This window comes from Chlamydomonas reinhardtii, chromosome 8, assembly GCF_000002595.2.
Source record: "Chlamydomonas reinhardtii strain CC-503 cw92 mt+ chromosome 8, whole genome shotgun sequence".
Taxonomy (NCBI): domain Eukaryota; kingdom Viridiplantae; phylum Chlorophyta; class Chlorophyceae; order Chlamydomonadales; family Chlamydomonadaceae; genus Chlamydomonas; species Chlamydomonas reinhardtii.
This window is the reverse complement of record NC_057011.1, coordinates 1,059,133-1,082,833: the sequence shown is the minus strand read 5'-3', so window position 1 is coordinate 1,082,833 and position 23,701 is coordinate 1,059,133. Positions and strand designations below refer to the sequence as shown.

At 63.1% G+C, this 23,701-nt stretch overlaps 2 protein-coding genes across 2 annotated transcripts; one reads left to right on the top strand and one right to left on the bottom strand.

Annotated features, from left to right (window-relative positions):
- Window positions 1–18: 18 nt before the first annotated feature.
- CHLRE_08g362200v5 (uncharacterized protein) lies at window positions 19–6,314 on the top strand. The gene is made up of 4 exons (XM_043064844.1): window positions 19–2,301; window positions 2,480–3,028; window positions 3,156–3,239; window positions 3,530–6,314. The coding sequence occupies exons 1-4, from the start codon at window positions 187–189 to the stop codon at window positions 5,414–5,416; spliced, it is 4,635 nt and encodes a 1,544-aa protein (XP_042921845.1). The 5' UTR covers window positions 19–186; the 3' UTR covers window positions 5,417–6,314.
- A 2-nt stretch (window positions 6,315–6,316) lies between these two features.
- Window positions 6,317–23,138, bottom strand: CHLRE_08g362150v5 (uncharacterized protein). Its single transcript, XM_043064843.1, has 47 exons — window positions 22,946–23,138; window positions 22,291–22,386; window positions 22,001–22,128; window positions 21,464–21,729; window positions 21,028–21,317; window positions 20,833–20,898; window positions 20,545–20,699; window positions 20,221–20,434; window positions 19,615–19,656; window positions 19,368–19,489; window positions 19,158–19,235; window positions 18,948–19,029; window positions 18,543–18,840; window positions 18,316–18,437; window positions 18,091–18,154; window positions 17,874–18,003; window positions 17,584–17,748; window positions 17,289–17,464; window positions 17,078–17,193; window positions 16,820–16,987; window positions 16,407–16,702; window positions 16,045–16,285; window positions 15,384–15,916; window positions 15,118–15,253; window positions 14,846–15,008; window positions 13,645–14,736; window positions 13,467–13,525; window positions 12,939–13,336; window positions 12,692–12,812; window positions 12,526–12,621; window positions 12,327–12,389; window positions 12,169–12,249; window positions 11,854–11,909; window positions 11,534–11,654; window positions 11,244–11,408; window positions 10,960–11,128; window positions 10,733–10,836; window positions 10,233–10,606; window positions 9,928–10,099; window positions 9,755–9,811; window positions 9,508–9,634; window positions 9,210–9,352; window positions 8,951–9,107; window positions 8,645–8,791; window positions 8,436–8,510; window positions 8,143–8,246; window positions 6,317–7,895 (listed from the first exon to the last, which is right to left on the bottom strand). The coding sequence occupies exons 1-47, from the start codon at window positions 22,976–22,978 to the stop codon at window positions 7,521–7,523; spliced, it is 8,436 nt and encodes a 2,811-aa protein (XP_042921844.1). The 5' UTR covers window positions 22,979–23,138; the 3' UTR covers window positions 6,317–7,520.
- Between the last annotated feature and the right edge of the window lie 563 nt (window positions 23,139–23,701).

Here is a 23,701-nt window from a genome sequence, read left to right as displayed (position 1 = left end):
GCCTCACATTCAAGACGTAAAGCTACCGTGACCGTTACTCTGCTGTGCCCAGACCCGGGGTTCGCGCGTCCTGAAGCAGTAGCGTCGACTGCGCGGTCCTAAGCAATTAAGAGATGCAGACGAACTTGATACCTAGAGCTTAGGAGGCCGCTAGGGAACTTTTGCGGCCTTCCCGCCTCCCCCGACATGACCGACGCTGTTGCGCAGCGGCCGCTGCTTGAAGCACGCATCGACGCGCTATTCCCTGACGGCGAGCACCAGCCGCCTGCAGTCCAGCTGCGCAGAGCTATCGCGCTCTGGCTGGCCGGCAGCCCGCGACCGGAGGTCGGCGATTGCGCGGCGCTGCTCACCACGCTGGGCAGCTACCTGCGCCAGAGCCAGGCGCACCTGTGGCTTGACCCGGACCAGCGCTGGCCCAAGCTCAAGACGTTCTTGGAGGAGCCAGACAGCCAGGGCGCGTTCCGGGTGCAGGATGTGGCGGTGCGCCTCAACCTGCGCCTGCTGCTGCCACCAGCGGCCACCAGCGGCTCGCTCCCCGTCCCGCCGGCAGGAGCCGATCCAGCTCTCCTGACGCCTGCCAAGGTGCGACAGGCTCTTCACAAGGCCTTTCGGACCCTGAAGACGGCGGATGGCCGCCCCAAGGACCCAGGCACCATGCTCAGTCGCCACCTGGGGCTGTGGCTCTCCGGCAGCCCCTTTCCCGACAAGCTGCCCGACACGCCTTACGCCGCGCTGCTGAGCGATGTCGGCAGCTACCTGGCCGAAGGCGGCGGCAACCCAGCATCGCGCATGTGGTGCGACGCCGCCTACAAATGGCCGAAGCTGCGCGTGTTCCTGACGGCGCCGGAGCGCGGCCGCTGCTTCCGGGTGGTGGCGCGGGAGGGGCACACCGGAGACGACCTGGTGCAGTTGGATGTGGAGGCAGTCCTGGCCAGGGCGGCCGCTGAAGAGGCGTCCGCAGGAGCCGTCAGCAGCAACAGCAGCAGAGCAAGCGCGGTAGGGGGCGCCGGTGCCAGCACTAGCAGCAGCGGGAGACAGGCGGCGGTGACGTCGATAGCTGCAATTGGCGGTTATACGTCTGCTGCGGCCTCGGCTGCCGTGTCTACCGTTCACAGCCTGTCGCGCACCGCGTTGCGCAGCCTGGCAAGCCATGTCTTTATGGATCCCGGCGGCGGAGCTGTCCACGGTGACAACGGTGGCGGCGGCCACACTGGTGCCGCCGGCCGCCGCCTGCGCCGCGCCGTTGCGCTACATTTGGCTGACAGTCCCGCGCCCGAGGTGGGCCCATACCACACACCCATGGCTCGGCTTGGAGATTTCATGCGGAGGGAGCCGCAGGCGTCTCTGTGGCTCAACCCAAGCATCAACTTCCCCAAGCTCAAAGACTTCCTACTTGCTCCGGAGAGCCACGGCGTCTTCTGGGTTGAGGTCACGCCCGAGTACTCCGGAGGCGTGGCCTCCCTAGACGTGGCCGTGATGCAGCGCTGCGTCGCTGAGCAGCGGCAGCAGCAGCAGCAGCAGCGCTACGTCGCCAGCGGTGCCAACAGCGGTTCCACGGAAGCAACGGCCTCGCAGAAAGCGGGCGTAACCAAGGCCGCGGCCGCGGCTGACGGCGCACGTGGGGTTGATGGTGATGCGCGTGAGCTACCGCCCACCTCGCAGATGGTGCGCATGGTTTTCCCCCTGTCCGTCCCAGCTGAAGGTGGCGGCGCCAGCCTGCGGGTCACGGACGCCGGCCACCTGCTGCGACGAGCGTTCGCCTTGCGGCTCGCCGGCTCACCGGGGCTACCGGGTCTGGGACTGTACGGTTTGCCCCTGGCTTTACTTGAAGACATGGTGCGAAGCGAGCAGGAGCATGCGGAGCGGTGGCACGAGGTTTCCGGAACGTATCCGGACCTGCCGAGCTTCCTTGCAGCGCCTGAGGGCCACGGGGTGTTTCGGCTGGTACCCGCCGCGCCCGAGAGCTCTGGCGGAGGCGGTGGTGGCGGAGGCGGCGTCAGCGTGTTCCTGGATGTGGAGGCCCTGCGGCAGCAGTTGGCACGGCAGCAGGAGGCGCAGCGCCGCACGCGCACGGCGGCCGACGTCAGCGGCAGCACCAACAGCAGCAGCTTGCCGAAGGCGGTGGCGGCAGCAGGCGCAAGCACCCCAGAGGCGATCGCAGCGGCGGCGGTTGCAGCTGCGGCGGCTGCAGCCTGGCCGGGCGACACGCCGCAGTGTGTGCTCCGCCGGCAGGCGGCGGCGGAGCTGGCTGCGGCGGGACCGTGCGCAATAGCGGGCGGCCGGAAGCACGCGTTATCAATAGTGAGCAAGCATGTTTCAGTAGCACTCTGGGATAGAAGAGGCGGGGTGTGGGGCCAGGATACAAGGCTGGGGGCCACCGGCGGGCAGGTGGGGGCCTGGGGCTTGGTCGGGGAACGCATCATCTGGGTGTCTGTCCATCTCACTGCTCCTCACCTTCTGTCTTTTCACTCGCGACCAGGGCCGGATAGCGGATCTAGTTCAGCGTGCACAACCCACCGCCGCTGCGCAGCTGAAGGCGGACATGGGCGGCAAGGTGCAGTGGCCGGTGGTGCTCACGTCGAATGGCGGCGCCGAACTCCTGTCGGACATGGAGGCGGCAGTTGCCGTGGTACCGCTGGAGGCAGTAGCAGCTGCGGGTGATAGCTACAGCCGCTACCTGCTGCGTGCTGTGCAAGGGCAGTTCGACAAGGCCGTGCTTTTGAACCTGCCAGAGCTGCTGCGGAGGCACGGCAGCGGTGATGGCAGAAGGGCTGTGAACGTTGGGATCAGCGCAAGCCTCGGCGCCAGCGGTGACCCCAGCAGCTGGCGCCAGCAGCCCGCTGCGGCCCCCGCAACAGCAGGCACAGCGCCGAAGACCGGTATGGAGGGCGCTCTGTACGGCTTATTCCGCGAGCCTGCTACAAACGAGGCGGCGGCCACGGACGCAGCGGCGCTGCGCTGCGTGGCGCGGCTGCTGCTGGAGGCGCCGCCTCCGCACAAGCTGCTCTTTGCGCAGCTCGGCTCCGAGGTAGGCCGCGTGGAATAGAACTCACACGGCGGCATGCAACGAGAACCGGTTGTCCTAGCCTGCCATCGCCTGTTTCACTAGCTCAAAGAGTTGCAACCCACTACGCGGTGCTGTCGATTGGCCGCAGGTGCCCAAGCGGCTAGGGCGGCCGTGTTCACGGCTGCGGACGCAGTGCTCCCACTGGCCCGACGTGTTCCTAGTGCAGCTGGAGGTGGGTGGGGCGGAATGCTTTCAAAACAACTGAGATTGAAGCAAAACTGAAGACTATGCGCAAGAGCGGGAAGGAGCTGGGCAGGGCACGGGGGTGTGGGCGAGCAAGGAAGCAAGTGTGGCGTCGTGCGGGAGGAGCTGCATGGGGTGCTCGTAAGGACCACATCCTGCTGACTCGAAATTGACAGGGACAGCAGGCATGGGTCTTGCCTAGGGAGTACGGTATACGGTCTCGTTAACGTGCTGAGGCGGTGTTTCACTAGTTGCTGCTGTGTGTCTTTGCGCGCACAGGGCAAGAGCACCGTCACAGTGCAGCTTGTGTGCGCCAGGCTGCTGCGGCTCGCGGCGCGGACCTGCAGGGAGCAGGCAACAGCGTCAAGCAGCTCGCGCAGCACCAGCGTGGCCCCGGCGCAAGCAGCAGCGCTAATGTCCGTGACGGCTGCGGCGGCAGCAGGCTCTACAGCCGGGGCTGCGGCTGCCTCTGCTCCGCTGGATGAGTCCACGGCCGCGCTCATCCGCTCGGCCTTCCCGCTGCGGCTCGTCGGCGGCATGCCGGCACCGGACCAGCCGGCGCGGCAGCTGCGGCAGGCCATCGCGACATGGCTCGCAGCCAGCCCCGATCAACATGGGGTCCTGGGGCCGCGGCGTGCGTCAATGTCCTGGCTTGGGCACCATCTGCGGCTGCAGCATCTGTGGCAGAACCCGGCTCACAAGTTCGGCAAGCTCCGGGCGTTCCTTGAGTCCCCGGACAGCCTTGGCGTGTTTGTGGTGCGCTGCAGAGCGGGGGAGTCGGAACCCAGCATCAAGCTCGATGAGGCAGCCCTGCGCCGGGCGGCAGCTTCTGCGTTGGCTGAGGGCCGCGCGCGGAGCAGCAGCAGCGGAGCAGCCGCAACGGTGCCTTCTGGCGGTGGCATGCAGTCGGGCTCGTCGCAGTGCGTGCTCGTCGGCTCCACGACAGCCGCAGCGGCAGTAGCGCCCCCAGTGCGCCGCTCGGAGTCGGTGGCCGCGGACGCAGTAGGCAGCCCTCCACAAGAGCCGGAGGCGGTCTCCGAGTCTGTTGTGGAGACTGGGCATGTGCAGAATGTGCCCGTAGTCCCCAACCCGACAGGTTCCGATTCTGCAGCAGCAGCAGCAGCAGCAGCAGCAGCAGGCATTGCAGGGATTGCGGACGAGGCTGCGCAGCAGCACCTGCCGGAAGCTGGCGTGTACGTGGTGACTGACCCGTACGGCGAGGAGCTCATTGCCATGCTGCAGCACTGCGGCTGCTGCACACGCATTGGGCTTGCGGTGCAGGCGCACGGCGGCAGGCCGGCGCTAGTCAGCGTCTACGCACCGCCGGCGCTCATGCAGGTTGAAGGACCGGAGGGACATCTGGTGCAGTGGCCGGCCGCTGTGTACCTGGTCGATCCGCTAACGGCGGCCGCGTCCTACGGTGGCGGCGCAGACGGCGACGTTGCGGCGGCGGCGCTGCTATGCAGTCTGCAGCAGCTGCTGGAAGCGCCGTCGGTGGCCAAGGTTGTGCACGGCGGCGGCGGCGCGCTGGCGTGTTTGGAGGCGGCGATGGGCGCGTTCAGTGGCAGCGGTAGCGACGGGGCTACGTCCGTGTGCTCCTATCCCGTGCATGACACAAACATCATCCTGGCGAGTGTGGAGTCCATGCTGGGCTTGCCGCACACACCACCAGCGCCTTCGTCGCTGGCCAACGGTGCCGGTGCCGGTACCGGTGCCGGTGCGTACCTGCCCGGGTCCTACGCCGGTGCGGGCGTGGCGTGGCTGCGCGGGCTGCATGCGCACGTGGCCCGCCTGCGTGACACGCTGGCGGGCACGGGGCTGTGGGCGGACCGGCCGCAGCTGCTGGCGGCGCTGACAGCCCGTCACTTTGCGGCGCTGCGGGAGGACGCCCAGGCGGCGCTGGGGGCAGGTGGGGATGAGGACGCGGCTGCCCGTGTGCTGACGCGGCCGCTGAGCCCGAGCCAACTGGAGGTGGCGGCGCGGGCGGCGCGGCACCTGCCCGAGCTGTGGGCGGCGCTGGTGCAGGAGGCGGTGCCATGGGTGGCTCTGCATTCGAGCACGACCGTCCTGACCGGACATCGGCAGCAAGGGCTGGTAGTTGCAGCGGGCGCTGATGTTCCGGTGAACGGCATTGGTGCTTCGGCTATTGGGGCGGTGGCATCCTAGTGCTTCTACTTCGCGGCTGCACCTCAATGGGAGCCGGAGGAACCGGGAGGTTTGGGAAGCAGGGCGCTGCCCAGGCATGTACGGTACAGAGGGTACAGGGGCCACAAGGGTCAGGGACAAGGAGCAGGGCCAATGGCGACAGCTGGTGGGGCAACATGTTGTTGACGTACGCGTTTACTCCTGTTTGCAGCCCACCCTCGCCAGCGGACTGTCACTGTCCAGCCGAGCTGGGGGCATCCAAGGCGAGGTCATCCGAGGCTCTCGCGCACTCGCCGCTTTCTCACGCAAAGCAACAATATGTTTGGTCTATGCCAAACAAACAGGCGATAACCGGAACAGTGTAAGAGGGCTAGCAGTGGACATACCGCAGGTCTGGCATCTTCTCAATCACACACCTAGGCCATGCATGGACACGAGTTGCGAATCAGGATCAGGATCAGGACCGATAAGAGTGTGTCACCCGTACCAACGTAACCATCGATTGACGGAAACGCTGCGGCAGATCTGCATCATCATTTCATTGCCTGTTTCATGAGCTATCCCTGAGCTTTTGTCTGAGGTTTAAGATAGCCGTTGGCGGGTGACGAGGTGTGGTGTAGGCCGTTTGTGCGCAGCTGGATGAAGGAGGCAGGTGCTACCGCCGGCGCTGCCGCTGCAGCTGCTGTACAGCAGGGCGGCAGCGCATACGGCTAGGCAGCTTCATTGTTGACACCCCATCCAGTCTGAAGTCTGTTGACGATGGGAGGGCCCCAGCCCGATAGCCCCCATACACCCCGCCACCGCTCCCAAGTGGGCACAATCGCATAGAGCGAAGGCGGCCCCGTCGCTGGATGGTAGCCGCTCTGTGCAGGTGGGGCGCGGCGCCTGGACAATGCGCGGGAGGGGGGGGGGCGAGGGCCCCACGAACCCGAGACGAGAAGATGAAAAGGTCGCAGCGTCAGTAACCAAGTTCGGTAGTACAGTACAGACGCACAACGGCAGATAAGGCACGAGCGCGCTGCGTGTGACTAAGCGTGGCTCGGTCTGGCCTCATGCACCGGCAGTCCGGCACGTCCCACGCTACCCGCACCCCACGCCACACAGCCGGGACACAGCAATTAAGTTGCAATGACAAGCTGCGCTACGAAAAGCCAGCACATACACACAGCACCTTCCGTACGGGTATCGAGTGACGGCCCGTGTCGGCCCCGCTAATCCGAGACCAGGAGAAGATGAAGGGCGGTGTCTGTAGGTCTGACTATCCAAGCTGATGACAAGTGTTCCCCGGTCACGGGAAAAGGGGCTGAGCCCCTCCACAGTCTGAGGCTGAACAACCTCATCGCCCGGACATAGCCGGGGTCGGTTTCCACAGGCACATAGCCAAACCAGGTGCCTATCTAGCAGTCGCGATGCCACAGCAGAGCCAACCGTAGCCAGACGCAGCACAGTTGTCAACAGCCGCACTACTTGTCATGCCGCAACGCATGCCCTGCCAGCCCCACCGCAGACCGCTACCTAGACACCGCCAGCCGGCTCCTCAGCCTGCGCGCTTGCGCCGCTTCTTGGGCGGCGCTGCGCTCTCCTCCTCCACGTGGCCTTTCCCGCCCCCTCCGCTACCAAGATGCGCGCACGCGCCGCCGCCGCTGCCGCTGCCGCCGCCGCCGCCGCTGCCGCCGCCGCCGAAGCATTGCGCGAGTGCATGTGCCCTTGCAGCTGTCACGCTCAGGGTGCGTATGCTGTCACAGCAGCACTCCTTTAAACCTTATTAAATGAAGCAGCGCGGCAGCGGGACAGGTGGGATGAGTAACTTGTAAGCTCTCGTGACACTATGGCGCACCGTGCGCATACAAAGCACCACGTATGGACGCATGCATTCACACGGCCAGACAGGACTTTATTATCATCTTGTGCCAACACTCGGCATGCATGGGCGCGTTGCACACGCATGCGGTGATGCGCATCCGTGACATCCTTTTTATAATCAACTTCCGTGACATCCTTTTTATAATCAACTGCTGCGTGCATTCTTCATTAAATAGCTTATGAGCCGCCACCCTGGACAAGTATCAACTGCGCCCCAAAATCACTGTCAGATCGACCCAGCCGTTCAGATGCTTCTACTAGCTCACACACGCTTGGGGCTGGCGAAGGAACCGCCGCCCTTGACACTGGTGGCACGTGCCAGCAGCCCCTTCCACGCCTTGCTGTCCGCGACGCCCATGTCGCCATCGTCAGCCGCAGCACCGCCGCCGCCACCGGCAGGCAGCTCCATGGTGCTAGACCGCTGCGTCGCCTGTGCGTTATTGGCGGCTGAGGCGTTGACGGCAACGCCACCACTGCCGAGGACTGAGCTGCGGCGCACGCTCTTGCCACCCTCAGCAACGCCCTTAACGCTCTTGTCGTTGGCGACAGGGCTGGAGCCCATAATCACGAGCGTGATGAGCTTCATGACGTCCACCTCAGTGGGCAGCTGGCTAAGCATCTCCGTGATGCGCCGTTTCTGCAGGTCGGGGGCAGCGGGCAGTAGCACGGGAAGGTGAGCCAGGTGCTGCGCAACACAGCCGTGTTCACCACGTGAATGGAAGTCCAAAGTGACCTCAAATACGGTAAGGTAGCCAGGTGCCAACACATGCCGCTGCCAGTACACATGCTCGACGGCTCGCCACACGCCTCCAGCACGTACATTTGGGCAGACCCAGGCACGGCACACCCGACCAGAGCACACACGACCCAAACACTTTGCTTACCTCCTGGTGCATGCGCTTTAGCATGGGCATTAGGAGGCCAAACACAAACACGACGAACACCGCCACCAGCAGGATGAATAGTACCACATGCATGACCACCACCTCTGTAGGAGAGCATATACACACGTCGTTGACGTAAGACGTGGATACTCTATGTCAAGCGCAGTGACGAACACCTTGCATAGCTGGCATAGTAGAGTGACTATCGTTCCATGGCAAACATGGCAGCACCGCATGCCACTTAACCGTAACCCGGCTAGCTAAGCATGCGCGTCAGCACCACGCGTACGTACGTTGGAAATTACCCTCGATGTACGAGATCTCCAGAGCTGTGATTCGGCGGATGCCATCTACACCGTCTTGTAAGCCTGTGTATTGGTGAAAGCTGACATTAGTAGGGGCCCGAACAGAGACTTGCATGGCCAACATGTGGACAACACAATCATCATTGAGCTAGTTTACACGCCCTTCGCCCCAGCCCCAAAAGCCACAACCGACGTGCCTGCGTTCCAAATAAAATCCCATTCCTTGTTGTCATGTCCGGGCATGTCCATCTCGGCTATTGTCGGTATTAGCACCGGGGGACCGCCAGCAGCCACGGATGTGGCGTTGGCGGCGGCGATCGCGGCCAGCACTTGATTAGTTTCGCCTGGAAAAGCAGTTTGGCAAGGTTAGCCGAAGCCGACAAGGGTTATGGGTACTGCTGAGAAGAAAGGTCCCGTAGATTCAACACAAGCTAAGGTGGTATGCCGTGACCTTCCCTAATCCGTGGCCGCTCGTCCCTGTTATGCCGCTTTGCTTGGCTTACCAGCCTGCACCTCAGCGAGGATGGTCTCAATGGGCACCCCGACAGAGTGCGATACTGCGGCGATGGCCCGATGCTCCGCCCCTTGGGCTTGGTCGGCAAGAGATTTAACCGACAGCACCACCTGGAAAATGATTGCCTCTACGCCTCCGTGCGTCACCTGCAGTCGTAGGGACAATGCGCGCCCCCGCCATGCTCAGGTAGGACACGTAACATGAGCGCTGCAGCATGCAGATGACTCATGTACTAGGCCCTTACCCACCTCGTAATAACGGTACTCGGGCCCCTCGCACGGCGCATTCAGTCGCTGGCAGTCACCGGTGCCGAAGAAGAGCTGGAACTGCTCGGGGCTCTCCTTGGCCAGGCCGTGGCTCACCACGCCCGGGAACCTCTCAATGTCGGGGCCTGCAAAGAGCGTGGCAAGTGAAGTAAGAGGGCGCTAGTATGCCCAAATGTGCCATGGCGTATCTCAAGTTCTGGGAGTGATTACCGCGTGGGCGCAACGGCGTCAACACAACCCGGTGCGCGCCCCAAAAGCAGGCCTCCTCGTGCGCGCTTACCAGCCACGCGGTCAGCATCAATGCCCATACGCATCGTGTAGTAGGCGTCACGCAGGCCCACGCTGACGTTTTGAAGCTCGTTTATGTAGCGATGGACGAGTAGCGGGTCCTCCTGGGCAAGAAGCTCCTGGGGTGTGTGAGGAAGCAAAGGTTATAGCCTATGCCGCACAACTCGAGCAGAATGACTGTGATAATGGGATGCTAATTGGCCGCCGAATCCAACATGAAGCAGGAACTGCGCACCCACCTGTGAAAGGAAGACGGCTTTGCAGGCTCGCTCCATGTTGCGCTGCGCCACAGCCACCTGCAGGGATGAGGCATGGGGATCAAGGGTGAAAGCAGCGGTAAGGAAGCTCGGCGCATGTCCGCAGGTATGCATCAAGCCCATCCAATGCCACGCGTATGACAGCCCACACGCACCATGGCCACGTTTTGCGCGGTGGTGAGCGTGAGGATGTAGCCAACCGAGTAGAAGGTGATGATGAGGATAGAGTAGGTGATGGCGATGGCCAGCATGGCGATGGACACGCGGCTGTTGCGCTCCAGCGAGCGCTTCGCCGGGGCCGAGCTGTCACGGACCGCGTTGGAGCGGCTGGGAATGGAGGGTGAGAGCAGCACGTAAGCAGGAAGTGAGTGCATTTGAGATGAGGACCCCGAACACTCTGAGGTACCGTATGGTGCGAAGAAGGGAAAGAACATCCGCACGATCACTGCTCTACGCTTACCCCAGTATCTTCGCCTTGAGGGTGCCGAACCAACTGCTTGCGCCACCGTTGCCGGCGCCAGAGTCGCGCATGCTCGACTGCATGCGCAGCAGCGGGCCTGACGCGCCGTTGCCTCCCCCAGCCGCAGCAGCTGCATCGCCGCCGCCACCTCTGTGCTTGGCATCTTTCACGCTGCTAGCGCCCTTGCCCCCTCCGTTGTTGCTGCCGGGATGATCTGCTGCTGCCACGTCACCGGTACCGCTGCGGCGACCGCCGGAGCCGCCGTGACCAGCGTTGTCGAAATTGGCACGACGCTTGGGGGCGGCAGCGCCCCCACCGCCCGCAGCGTCGCCGTCTACACTGGCGTGCTCGTCACCAGCAGCAAGCTCAGCCGCCTGTCAGTGGTGTGGGACGCATGGAAAGGTGCTGTGAAGGGGCCGAAGGCAAGGCAAAGACACACTCACATGTACTTGTATGTTGGTCTGGCGGCTAAGGGCATGAACATACGCAATGCTACCCACCTTGCTGGCTGCTGCCGCAGCAGCTCCATCCTCGTCCTCTTCATCATCCGACTCGTCATCGTCCAGCAGGTGGGTGGTCTGAGAGGCCAGCGCGCGCGTCAGGCCTGTGGCAAGTTATGGCAAGTGACGAACATACGAGGTTAGGTTATAGCATATGAGGTTGCTACCGGATTCCATCCAGCGGGCGTGGGCATTCCCTGCAAGTGCGCGACATGACACAAACGCACCAATGGGGATGGCAAGGAAGGTGTCGTACAGCTTGTAGCGCTGCTCGCTCGCCACGCGCAGCAAGTAGATGAGGCACGCCGCCGTGCAGCTGGACACCAGAAAGCCCTCAATGACCAGGAAGATGAGCTGGAGGTTGTTGACGCGCTGGGTGTGGCCCTTGGCATGATCCTGCGCGCGGTAGGGCAGGAAGGTACCGATCACGTATCGCATGATAACAGGAGAGATGCAAGCGTTGTTGTACGGTGCTGGTAGATTATCTGGCCACCTAGACTCAACGACGCACCTGCAGCGCTACCCACACGGACTGCGAGCCCTTGGCGAGCTGCTGTGCGCTTCGGAGCACGAACTGCCCTTCAAATGTATCGGCCGGGTATGTACCATTGGCACGCCACTCCTCGTGCTTCTGGTACACGGTGAGGGCCGCCACCAGCAGTCGTGTCAGCAGATCCTGTGAAGGTGGCATGTGTGGCGGACGTGTCAGGTGCAGTGGGGCTTGCGTATGCGGGTATCATGGGCGTAGTCAAAAGGGGTCACGGATTCCATAATCCCATGGTAAAGTGTTTAGCTACTCACCCAGGTGGTGACGTTTGTAAACACCTCCTCGCCAGTGAAGCTGTTGTTGCCGACCCACACCGTCAGCTGGTCTGTGTAGAAGAGCAGCGTGATGGACTGGTGCCGGCTGTTGAGCAGGATACTGTGGGGTGCGGGAGAGGGGAGGGTGGGAGAGGAGTCGGTAACAAGCGCAAGAGAAGGGTCCACGCCTTGCGTGCGGCGTGCAAGCTTGAGGTGAGTCATCCTGACACACACATATGCCTTCCAGACTATGCGGCTTGGGGGTAGGCAGGCCCCAATATGAGAACAGAGAATGACAGCCATCCAGCCCTGTAACCCACCCGTTGTTCATATCGTTGTACAGGTTGAGGTAGCGGTACATCTCGCTCGCAAAGAACTGTAGCGTGAACATACAGCACAACATCAGAGCACATGGTTGCTTGAAGCGACCATGCAGACACGTCGAGTTACGGATGCCCAGAGGGGCCGGTTGTATCTGTCGTGAACTAGAATGACCCGTCAAGAGCCGGCTCAACAGACTCTATTTCTTGTGACTCATTCCAACCCCTGATGTAGGGAGACTGGGTAGAGGTCGAACCACGACAGCAACGCGTTAACCGTTGACATCCGTGAATGCAGGCTGACACGCCACTCACCGGTGCATTTGCCTCTGTGTATGTGTTGTTGGAGCCCTTGCCCCTGTAGGTCTGGTCCAGAGCCCTCATGTACACCGCAACCTGTGTGTTGCAGGCAAGGGGCAAGCACACGTGAGCGGTCCAGAAGCTGGCGGTTGCGCAAGGAGCGAAGCAAGTACCTTTTGAAGGAAACGCTGGCCGTCGCCCATGTTGGTGAGGGTCTGTAGCGCATCGTTCTGCCACTGCAAGTCCGCAAGGGGAAAGCGAGGGGCCACCGCAGGGTCAGGCTCAGGCACAAGGGCGGTGCGTGCAACTCATCTGCGCGGCACGGTCACACTGGTTACAGCATGCAACCATCTCGTTCGCAAAGCTGCTTACATGGATTCCGTCCATGATGAGGGCGAAGCACAGCACGTGCACTGCCATGCACGTGAAAATGACCGCCGCCACGAGCATCTTGAACTTGCGTAAGCTCTGCAAGGACAGGGTTCGAAGATGAGGCGGAGCCATCACACATGCACAACATGTAGGACATTGCACGCACCTTCTTGCTGTCAGGCGAGTCGATGAGCTTGATGAGCTTCTTGTACCGCTTGCCCCGCTTGAAGTCTCCGGTGCCGTCGCCGTCAGACAGACCCGACGTGCCCGACACGCCGGATGTGGCACTGCGTGTGGGAAGACACAGAGGATAGGGGGTAACACGGCAGTGATGCATGCTATTTGTTGTTGAAGCCCGGCATGCCATGCATATGTCAACAGAACCGCTTGCAGCACGCCCCGTGGCCTCTCACCTCTCGCCGCCATCGCTCCTAGTGTCGCTGTTGTCCACCGCCATGCTCATGCCCTGGCGCGCGCCTGCGCCCTTGCCGCCATTGCCTTCGTCGCCAGCCCCTGCCAGCTCGAGCCGCGCAACCGCTGCTGGCTCGTCGCCGCCTGGGTGCCTGGCCGAACGGCGCGATGCGGCACCATCACCGCTGCCACGTTGGTCGCTGCCATCACCGACGCCCGAGCCACTGGTATCATCAGCGTCGTCGTCACTACCCTCCTCCTCTTCCTCCTCCTCCTCAAGGCCACCAATGCCCGGAGCGGACCTCACAGTGTTCTGGTAATACTCGCCATTGGTCGAAACCCACTTGGAAATCTTGTTTGAGGGCTGCTTAGTTAACGCGGCACCGCTGCCCTGTGCCTCCTGCGGTTAGGGTTTGTTGGATGCGGCAATGAGTGGGCGGCAACATCATTCTGTAGCAAGCAGGCGAGTCAAGCACAGGCGCACACGCATTGCACACGCCTGTTCTTGTTATCCTTCGAATCCTTCCCACCTTGGCTGCGGCAACTGCAGCCGCGGCATTACCCAGAGCACCAGTGGCACTTGGGCGGCCTACGGTCAGTTCACAAGGGTCGCAGCTGAGTGGCATGGCGGTAAGCATCGCTCCCAACATGACCGAGAGTGGCAAAACATACACGTCTGATACCCGTGCGCGTATGCCTCGCCCTCACCATCGTGGTCGCCAAGCACCATTCCCGGCAATGACGCCGGCGACCGAGGCGGGCTGAGGGCCCCACCATCGGCACCGGTGCTGCCGTCGTGTGCGCGGCGCTCTAGGTCTACAGCCGAATCCAATACCCCTGCAGAGTCCCCGCTTCCAGAACCAATTGCTTCCCCAGGAGCGCCCTCGCGCGCCTTGCTGCTCCGCGCCGCCAGCGGCCTCGAGCTGGTGCCGCCCTGGGCGCCAGGGCCCGAACCGCGCATAGTAATGCCAGGCGACGGCATGGTCATCGCCAACGCCAGAGGCGGAGGCGGAAGTGGCATAGCCGCCGCCACGCCCACTGCCGCCGGATCGAGAAGCGACACCGGGGCGCTGAGGCTGCCGATGACGGCGGCCGCGTGGCCTTCCGCTGCGCTTGCGGTGGCATCGGCGTCGGTAGCCTCTCGGCCCATGCGCGACAAGTCCTTCGCCAGGTGCATCTGCTGAACACTACGATGGACGGAGCCCCCAGGGCCCATGATGGGACACCATGACACCGGCGCCGCTGCCGGGGGCGGCAACGCAATGACTGAGGCGCGGCGCCTGGTACCCCCCCCCCCGGCCGCAAGTGCGTTGGCGCCCGCAGTCGCCGCTGCCCCCATCATAGGCGGTAGCACTGATGGCTGGGCGCCGGCGGGCGCAAGGCGGATGCTGGCGGTCAGGGTGCCGGCGGCTACTGAAGCTCCGGCGGCGACACTCGCGGGCTGTGCGCCGCCGGGCGGCAGCGGCTTGCCAACCATTTGCACGGCCAGCAGCAGGGGCCGGCCGTCGCGGTGCCCGCCGGGCAGGTAGTGCACGGGGCCCACCTTGACAGCGGCCTCCTTGTCCGCGGCCGCCTGCTGCTGTTTGGTTGCCTTAAGCGCGCTCTTCTTTGCGGCATTGCCGCCCACGTCGCCAGTCAGCAGTGTCATGGGCGTGTAGCCGGCCGGCATGGAAACAATCTGGGACAGCTCTGAGCCCAGGAAGGAAGCAGAGGGCTGGCCGAAGATCAGCCCCGCAGGGCGCACGCCGCCCTCCTCCGCCAGGCCCGCCACCCGGCCGCGAGGGTCCAGCTCAAGCACACCTGTGAGGCAGGAAACACGTGTCAGCGACTGCGGAATGAGTGCAAGGCCGCCCCTCTGCAAGGTGCCACATAAGCGTGCGTGTCAAGACATTCTAGCTTGGTCACCCACCGGTGAGGCTCTCCGCCGCCCACAGCTCCACATGCACCACCAGGCGGCCAGGCGCCAGGGCGGGGTTCAGCTGCTGCCCGGCCCGAGGGGACGACATGCCGCCATTGGGGGAGCCGGAGCCGCCACGCGGGCGCACCCGCACACGAGGCACCGCCACATCCAACTGTGGGCAAACGAGAGCACAGAGTTAGAAACAAGGAATCGCCAGACCAGTGCGCGGCGTAGCATGCTGCAGCTCGCAAGCCCTCGCGCCATCTACCACTGCCACTCACCCTCAACACAGCCTGACGCGTGTTACGCGCCAGGTGCGCGGCGGCACGTGAGGCGTTGCCCATGGCCTCCGCCTCAGCCACCGCGGCCGGCGGCACCACCGCCACGCGCCAGGACACGCCGGGGAACTGCAGCGCCCTGTGACAGGATAAGGAATGGGCGCCCACATCACGCAAGCTACACACATGCTGGTGTGACTGCTGATACCACACCACAGCAGTGGGCAGCGCAAGGTGCCGATGGCGAAGTACGACCACCCAAAGCTCACATGGTGATCATGGCATCAAAGGTGCGCAGGTTGAACTCCACTGGGGGACCAGCGCCGTAGTAGCCAGGGCCGCTGGCGAACGGGTTGGCGCTGCCGTTCGCGGCGGCGTCCATGGCCCCGGCCGCCAAGTCAGCGACTGCAGCAGCAGCAGCGGCGGCGTCCTCCTCTGCGGTGACGCCGCCCACCTCGCCGTACACAACCGACGCAGCCTCCTCCAGCAGGTCTCCGCCGACAGCGCCATCGGCACCTCCAGTATCAGTGGCGTCCGAGTCGGCCGCCGCCTTGGCGCTGGTGGCGCCTACAACACCCGTGCTGTTGCCTAGGCGGTGTCGAACCGCGCGGCTCAGGGCGCCGGCACCAGTCGCGCCAGCCCTCATGGTGGTGGAGGCGCGGCGAACAGCACCGGCGCGGGGCGTTGTAGCAGTGGCGGCTGCGGCACCAGCGCCGGAGGTGGCGCCGGCAGTCGCCAGCAGCAGCTCGGACTCGGGGCAGGGCTGAAGCGTGATGAAGTCCCAGAGGTGGTACCCCGCAAGCTGCAGCAACGCAGGATCAGGGATGGGGCAGTTAAGATGTAATGCCCTTCGCCTCCCATACAAGGCAGTGTGCGGTGTCGCTGCGACCATGTGGATCAACTGCTTCCTACTTGCTCGCCTATCCTTACCGCCTCCTTGGTGAAGCCGAACAAGGCCTCCAACTCCTCACCCATCGCCTGCGCAGCTGCAGCCGCGGTGGTGGGCCTCTCGACAATCACAGCCGCGCCCTCCTCTGCGTCCGCCGCAACGTCAGGCCCCATATCTAGTTTGGCTGCGGCAGCGGCTGCCTCGGCCTCGTCAATGACTGTGCCGGCCTCCGAGACCCGCACGCGCAAACGGCGCTCAGCAATGGCGGTGTCAAGAGAGGACCTGCAGGCAAAGAAATCATCAAGGTAAGAACCGGGCGCAGGGACATGCATCACGCTGATGCAGCTAGGCCACGAACACACACTTTCAGGCCTCTAGCTAGGGACAAGGCACCCTTCCTCACCTGGCCATGCGCACCACGTGCAGCGGTTCGCCGCCCTCCTCCCTCGAGTGCACCGCCACACGCACGAACACGGGGCGGCCGTGCAGCCCGACCAGGCGCATCGTGGGGCGGAACAGGCGCCCGCCAGCGGCAGGGCCGCCATCGTCTGCGCCAGCCGTACGGCCGCCGTGGCAGCCCCACATGCCGGACAGAAGGGCGGGCGCACCGCTGGTCGCGGCGGCTCCGGCGCCAGCGGCATCCAGGGCTCCACCGCCCATCTGGATGATGGCGGATGCGGGGATGCCGGTTCCAATGGCCTGCGGTATGGATACATTATGCTGGATACTTGGAAGGGTCAAGAAGCAAGCACCACGAGTACACAAGCAGAATGCAACGCCAGTAACTGCCAGCACACGCACTACCACCGCACACACCTTGGCCAGGTGGCGGGAGTGCAGGTAGCGCCAGGGCGCGGGCAGGAAGTCGTCCAAGTTGCGGAGCGCGGCGCTCTCAGCGGCGGCGCCCAGGCCCTCCAACACACCGCCGCCCGTGCCGCCACCGCCGATAGCAGCCTCGTCGGCACCAGCAGAAGCTCCAAGTAGCTGTGCACGACAAGGTAATGGAATAGTCAACGACAAGAGTCAGACGCCGGACCCAGGCCATTCGCCCCGCTCCGCTACACACGGGCTCACCTTGGCCAAGTCTCCGCTCATGTGCTTGATGCCTCCGCGCTTCTCCACCACCATCAGCAGCTGGGGCTCGGTGGACACCAGGCGAAGCACAAACTCCAGGATGGTGCGGGAAGGGTCTGCATCGGGCATTGAGGAAGGGGGAGACCAACGACAAATCAATCATGTGTACTGTACAGGCAATAGCAGCAACTCGCAAACGGTTGTGACTCACCCATGGTGACGGTGACGCACACCTCACGGGCCTCGTCGTACTTGTGCCGCACAAAGCAATGACGGTCAGGTTTAGTGGCCGCGCCGCCGTCAGATGCGCCGCCGGGGGAGCCCGGGGCGCCGTGGCGACTGCCGTCGGCCGACGTAGGCCTGTCAGCCTCGGCCTCGGAAATAAGCCTGGCGACGGGATCAAGAAAAAGGGGAAACAAAAGCTATGAGGGGAATGGCAAAAAGGTCAGTGACATGCAATCAATAGCGTTGGCACGGCACACGGCGACTTGCCCCTATCTGCTCACCGCTGCACCAGCTTCTGTGCGTCACTCAGGGCCTTGCTGGCGCTCCAGCCGTCCTCCTCGCCGCCCTGGCCGGCTGCGCGCGAGGCGGCGGCTGCGGCGGCGCTGGAGGCGTTGGCACGTAGCAGCGAGCGCAGCTGAGTTCCCACCACGTCGGTGGGGAACAAGCTGTAGACAAGATGGGAGGTGGAAGGGGTAGAGAGGTGAGCAATGAGGGGCAAAGAGGGCAGCGGGCAAGCAACATGACGAAGGGGAACCCGTGTGATGCCAGCATGCCCGCCCCGCGGCCCTACCCGAAGCAGGTGACGAAGCCGGCGTCGCAGCACACGATGAGGCCCTCGGGTGTGGCCCACAGCCGGCCCACGCCAGGCTCCTGCGGCGCCGCCTCCAGTAGCGCTATGAACACGCTGTCCTCGCCCATGCCTGTGCGAAGTGCGTCACAGCGGCTTGTTAGTGTTGCGTATCGCAGTGCCATGCGGTGCCAAAACAATTGCCTGCCTCCGGCCTCACCCGAAGCACGGCTGACGTCCAGCTGCACTGGGATGGCCACACGCTCGCGGTGCATGCCCAGCACCTGTGAGGATGATGGATGTAAGGGATATCCCAGATGAGGTTACGCGGCGAGTCAAGACAGACAGCGAGGCTCCCGTGCGAAAGCATATGGCCAGCATCTGCGACGATCTGCAAGGATCATACACCCAGTCCTAGCTCCGATTCACTCCGCCCCAACCTCACCGGCCGCCTGAAGACGGGCGGTGCCTGCTCTCCGCTGTCAATGTAACGGCGCAGCAGGCCCGGGTGGCGCTTGGCGTCGTGGCCTGCCATCAGCACCGTCACGTTCTTGCCGTCCAGGTCGCCTGGGGACGGGTGGAATGTGGAAGACATCAGTATGCATGAGCCCGCACGCCATTACGCTCGACCCACATCAGCAGGCCCTTCGCATTCCCAGCTTCCCGACTCACCCTTGCGGTACCCATACATGGACATCAGCTTCTTGTTGACCATCTGGATGTCGCCGAACGCGTTCACTACCAGCACGCCCTTGTCCACCTCGTCCATGCGGCCGATGGGCGTGCCGTCGGGCAGCGTGGGGCCGTCGCCGTCCGCGTCCCGGTTCTGCTCAATGCGGTCGGCGTGTGCCGAGTACTCGGCCGCGCCCCAGGGGTCCTGCTTGACGGTCTCCAGGAACCGGGCGTACAGCCGCACCAGGCGCGGGCTGTTGCCGTACATCTCCAGCACGGCGCGGTACGCCGTCTCAGCCTGTCATTTGTATGGTCACGCCCTCAACGTGTGGCTAAAGGGCCAGGTCAGGAACAGCATCATAGGCAGCTGACCCACATCGCCCCCCATCACGACTGCCTGCCCACCTGCTTCACACTGGTGTCGATCTCCTCCAGTGAGCGGCTGAGCGAGCGGAAGGACACGCTGCTCGAGTAGCCCAGGATGCGCCTGTGGGGTGCACGTGGCGCAGCGGCAGGTGGCGGCGAGTCAAGTGGAGCAAGGATCACGCAAAAGGAGGGCGCACAACGGTACGTGCACCTGCCCCATTTTAGCTATGCCTCGGCCCTGCTCCTCACCAGAAGTTGGCCATGGCCTGCAGGGCGTCCTTGTGGTGGCGCAGCACCATGCGCTGCTTGCGCTGGTACTCCACATAGCTGTGCGTTTAAAGGGACGGAGCCGGGGAGAGGCAGGAGTTGGTGTTGAGAAGCAGCATGTCTGGGTTCGGCTGAGCACGGGAGAGGGGCAGCAACTACGGGCGCAATCTATCCCCCCCCTGCATTACCCACCCCAGCAGATCCATGCTGCCGCCCTTGCCCACGGTGCTGCTCGCGGCCTTCTGGGTGGCCTGCTGTTGCCGCACGAAGAGCATGAAGCGACACATGGGGCCCGGGTCCAGCTTGCGGGCGGCCTGTGAGGTTGCGCGGGTGTGGGTGTATGACGGGGGTTAAGGAAGGCTGGGGCAGGTGGCCACAAGGCGCCGTTGACCAGACGCCCGCCGGCCTCCGCCGGGGCCCCTCAGCAATAGGGACCCACCTCGAGCTGCTTGCCACCTGTCTGGCTGAAGCCCAGCACATCCTGTAAGGGCAGAAGCAGCATCCGGGGAGGTGCGGGTGAGTTGGCGGAGGTGAAGAGCGGGGGCGACCTGGACACACCTGAGCCAGCAGCGGTGAAGATGCAGGTTTCGGCCATCCAATAAATTATGCAGTATATAGAGGCTAAAGCCCAAAGCACAGCTTTCGCGCGCAAGTCTGGCGGTGTGCATTGGGCCGAGCTGTCTCCAGACGGGCTTACGCAGCCCTAAGCTACTAGAGTAATAGTAGGATGGTAGAAGCCAAGATGACCGGGGCCGCGATTTTGAACAGAAACGGGGAAAGCTCAGGCGAAGCCTAGCCACGGGAGACACAATAACTCCAAACGGCGTGAACAATAGCACCAAAGACACTATCGCTGAGATGTGAAGCGCGAGTACTGAGCCTTGCTTAAACTCCCATGCCCACTCACATGCAACATGCCCCCACTTGCATGCACGCTGACCGCGACTCCTCGCCCTCCTCACACTCACCCGAAGCACATCGCGCTTTGCGAGTCACGAGTCATGCAGTATCGGCCCCTTCCCAACCCCCAAAGACTACAACGTACCAGCAGGAAGTTCGCATACACCAGATTGACGTACGAGCTGCCGGGGAAGCGCGCCACGCCGGCCTTGATCAGCTCCTGCGCGCGAGTCACCGCCGCCTTGTCCAGCTGGTACCGGTCCGCCCACACGCGGCAGGAGCGGGCGGCGATCTCCACATCACGTGCGTCCCAGAATCCAAAGATGTCCCGGGGCTTGACCTTCTCGGGGTCGGTGGTCCTGCAGGCATCATGTATTCGGAGCGAGGCCAACGTTGCAGCGGGGTACCAACTTCGGGTTGACCGCACACAGGGCGTGCGTGGGCGATCGACAAGATTCAGCCTCCGCACCTGAAGGCCTTGAGCGCCGCCGACGTGAACCAGGTCCGCCTCCACCAGCTGAGGAGTGAGCCCGCCACGAACAGCGGTGCCAGGCCGATGCCCATGACCAGGGTGAGCGTGTGGCGGGCGTCGATGGCGGAGTCGGGCAGAGCAACCACTGCCACCTGCCAGCGTTCGTGGATGGCAGGATGACCAAGGGTCTCTAGGGCAAAGAAGCATGTGCGAGACAGTACCCTCCCCCCTCCCTCATATACATGAGCGGATCGCCCCTGCACTCCCTCAAGTGCTTGCCCTCACCTGCAGCGCCGCCACGCCCGCCATGGCCACCGCGCAGCCCGACTTGAGGTCGCCCACCCAGCCCACCTGCGGCAGAAACATCAGGCGTGCGTGCGCACGTGACATGCAGAACAAAGGTTTTAGGACGGGAAGACGGCAGGCAAAGGGCTATGCGAAGTGGCCGTGCACGCAGGCACACAGGCGGCAGACACGCACCAGGTGCGGCACCCAACGGAGGTTGCACCAGGCTAGCCAGAAGGCCAGGAGCAGGTAGGCGGCGGAGGCGACCTTGGGCCAGCCGCCGATGAATGTGCTGACCAGCGTCATGAGGACCTTGATGAAGAAGGCGGTGACCTCGGCGCCGCTGTGGCCCAGCGCCTGCGGGGACTTGCTGGTGGGGTTGACCTCTACCTCGCTCATGTTGACCAGCATGGCCACCGCCACGAACACGCCTAGCAACACGCCCGAAGCCATAGCCTGGGCCAGCTGGGGCAGCGCCGAGCAGCCTGCAAGGGAGGGGCCAGAATCATGTGTCCATGTACGGAGGGCAGTGACACAGCAGCAGGGGTACGTGGGCGTGAGACATTCGGCTGATGCTGTACGGACCGGGTGCCTCCTGCTGCCACCCTTGCAACCCCGGCACCCGACTCACTGTACTGTGGGAACAGCTGCATCTTGAGGAATAAACCGCTGCTGGCCGGGGCGGTGTAATTGCAGCTGATGCCTAGCTGCAGGAAGTTGAGCGAGGTGATGTCAAACACCTGCAGGAACACGTAGCTGAAGCCGCGGACCACCTTGATGGGCCACACGTAGTCGAACTTCTGGTTCCGGAAGCACACCGCCACCCAGCCGCACAGGGCCAGGTTGAGGCCCAGCAGGGTCGCCAACGTGTACAGCAGGCCGACGTACCAGCCGTACCTGGGGCCAGCGGTGGGTCGGGCACGCAGGTCATAAAAGGGCATGAGAGTCTACTGTTGAGGTACGCCCATGGAGTGGGGTAATGGGAGAAGGGAAACACAGCAGGACCAAACATGGGTTGGGGATGTGCCCGTGCGTGCCAACAGCAATGGTCATACGAAACGACTACGCATTGTGAATCTGTTGATTGAGGCCCAACGGCTGTCGGCTCACATCTACGCAAGAGATCGCTCGAGGAAGCAAACCAACCGCAGTTGTCAATTGCGCTTACCCGATGTCCGCAAGCCATCCAAAGGAGAGGACGGAGACGCCCTTCCACAGCGTCGAGTCGGGGTTGATGTCCCAGCCATACTGGGGGGTGAGGATCTGGGTGTAGACCTGCCACACGTCCAGCAGGATCTGCAGAGGCATTTGTTAATTACAAGTGGTCAGGTGTGTGGAATATGGCATTGAGCGCAGCGGCGTGTTTGGGCTCTGGGGGTGGGCAGCACAGTGTGTGCGGGGCATGCCGGGCGCAGCCGGGCGCAGCGGACCTTAAAACCGTGGACTCGGGCGACCCACCTTCAAAAGGATCCAGTGGTAGAAGATGTCTTGTGTGTCCTTCTCCTGGCTCAGCGTGAACAGCACGCCGAATACCGCGCCCTCGAGCCCGGGCTTCTGTTATGGCAGAGCAGCATGTAACGAACATGGGAGAAGATGAAAAGGCCGCGGTGTTCCATGGCCCTTGGACGTGCAAGTACTCCACATTTCGTGCAAGGAACACACACCACTATGGGTCTTGTACGTGGGTCTTTGCGTATACTGTTTGGTGCTATTTACCCCCAATCCTCAGGGATTGTCAAGCTGTGTGCGCGACATTAGCCGTTTGTGCACACCGCATTGCGCTGGCGCCGAAGAGCCGGCCTATGGTAAGCGAGCTCACCTGGGCGACCTCGCTCTCTTCGTGATTACCTCCCTCCTTTTCCTCTCTGCACCGTTTCAAGCAGCAAGCGACGGGCAGGGGCAAGACAAAGCAATCAGCGACGGGCCGCACGCGTGAACGAGCACGTTCTAGGTTTCATACACTTTCCGTGGTAGCAGTGTGTAACGGCTTGGAGCCGTAACTCAAAATTTGTCTCTCTCGGCCCCCTCGCAGCGGCGCGGACATTGAGCATCCATGCCACACGAACGGCCCACCGCACCTAATTCTGGGGAGGTTTGCAGACATGCCGCTCACTCCGCTACTCGCTACACTTGGAGCGGGCGCCATCAACGTGACGATCTGCGATTGGGGGCCCACGCGCCAGTTCTCCGCACCACGCGGGCGTGCCTGCTCGCGCTTCGCAAACGGCTCCTATCTAACCATATGCTGTCAATACTTCATACGAATGATGTGCTTAGCTCGTGTGGCCTCGCTTGTTGCGGTTTACAGTATGCATGTGGAGCTTGCTTGTATTGCTTTGCGGTCGGTACCTTTGGACCGTGCTTTGGACCTTTCTTATTACACCGACTGCCGCTGCAGTAAATTTGAGTGGAGACAACGAGTCAGTCTGTATCATCCTGGACGCCGTACCGGCCTGCTGTATTGTCCATGTGCGCGTGCGGGTGCGAGTTCAGTGCACGGGGCTGCGAACTTACCCCAGCCTCTTCGCCGCTGTTCCTGTTTTCCGATTCCAAGACACAATAACAATGAGCTTCTTTGCATGTCCCTTTGCACTTTCGCAGCTGGCTGGTCGCCAGGCGAGGTGTGTGTGACCCGCGCCCCGGATCCAGCGTGGATCCAGGTACAGTAGTGCCCGGAACCCCTTTCCTCCGCTTCCATGACGTTATAACTGTAACTCTACCTCATAGAGTACCAGAACAGTGCTCTTGACCTGAAAAACATACGTAACTGGGAAATCAACCATTGTATTGTGAGTCGGGCGCGTGGATGGGGATTATGGCAATCGATAACTGCACGTTTTAATGCTCCCTATGGAATGGATTAGCGGGT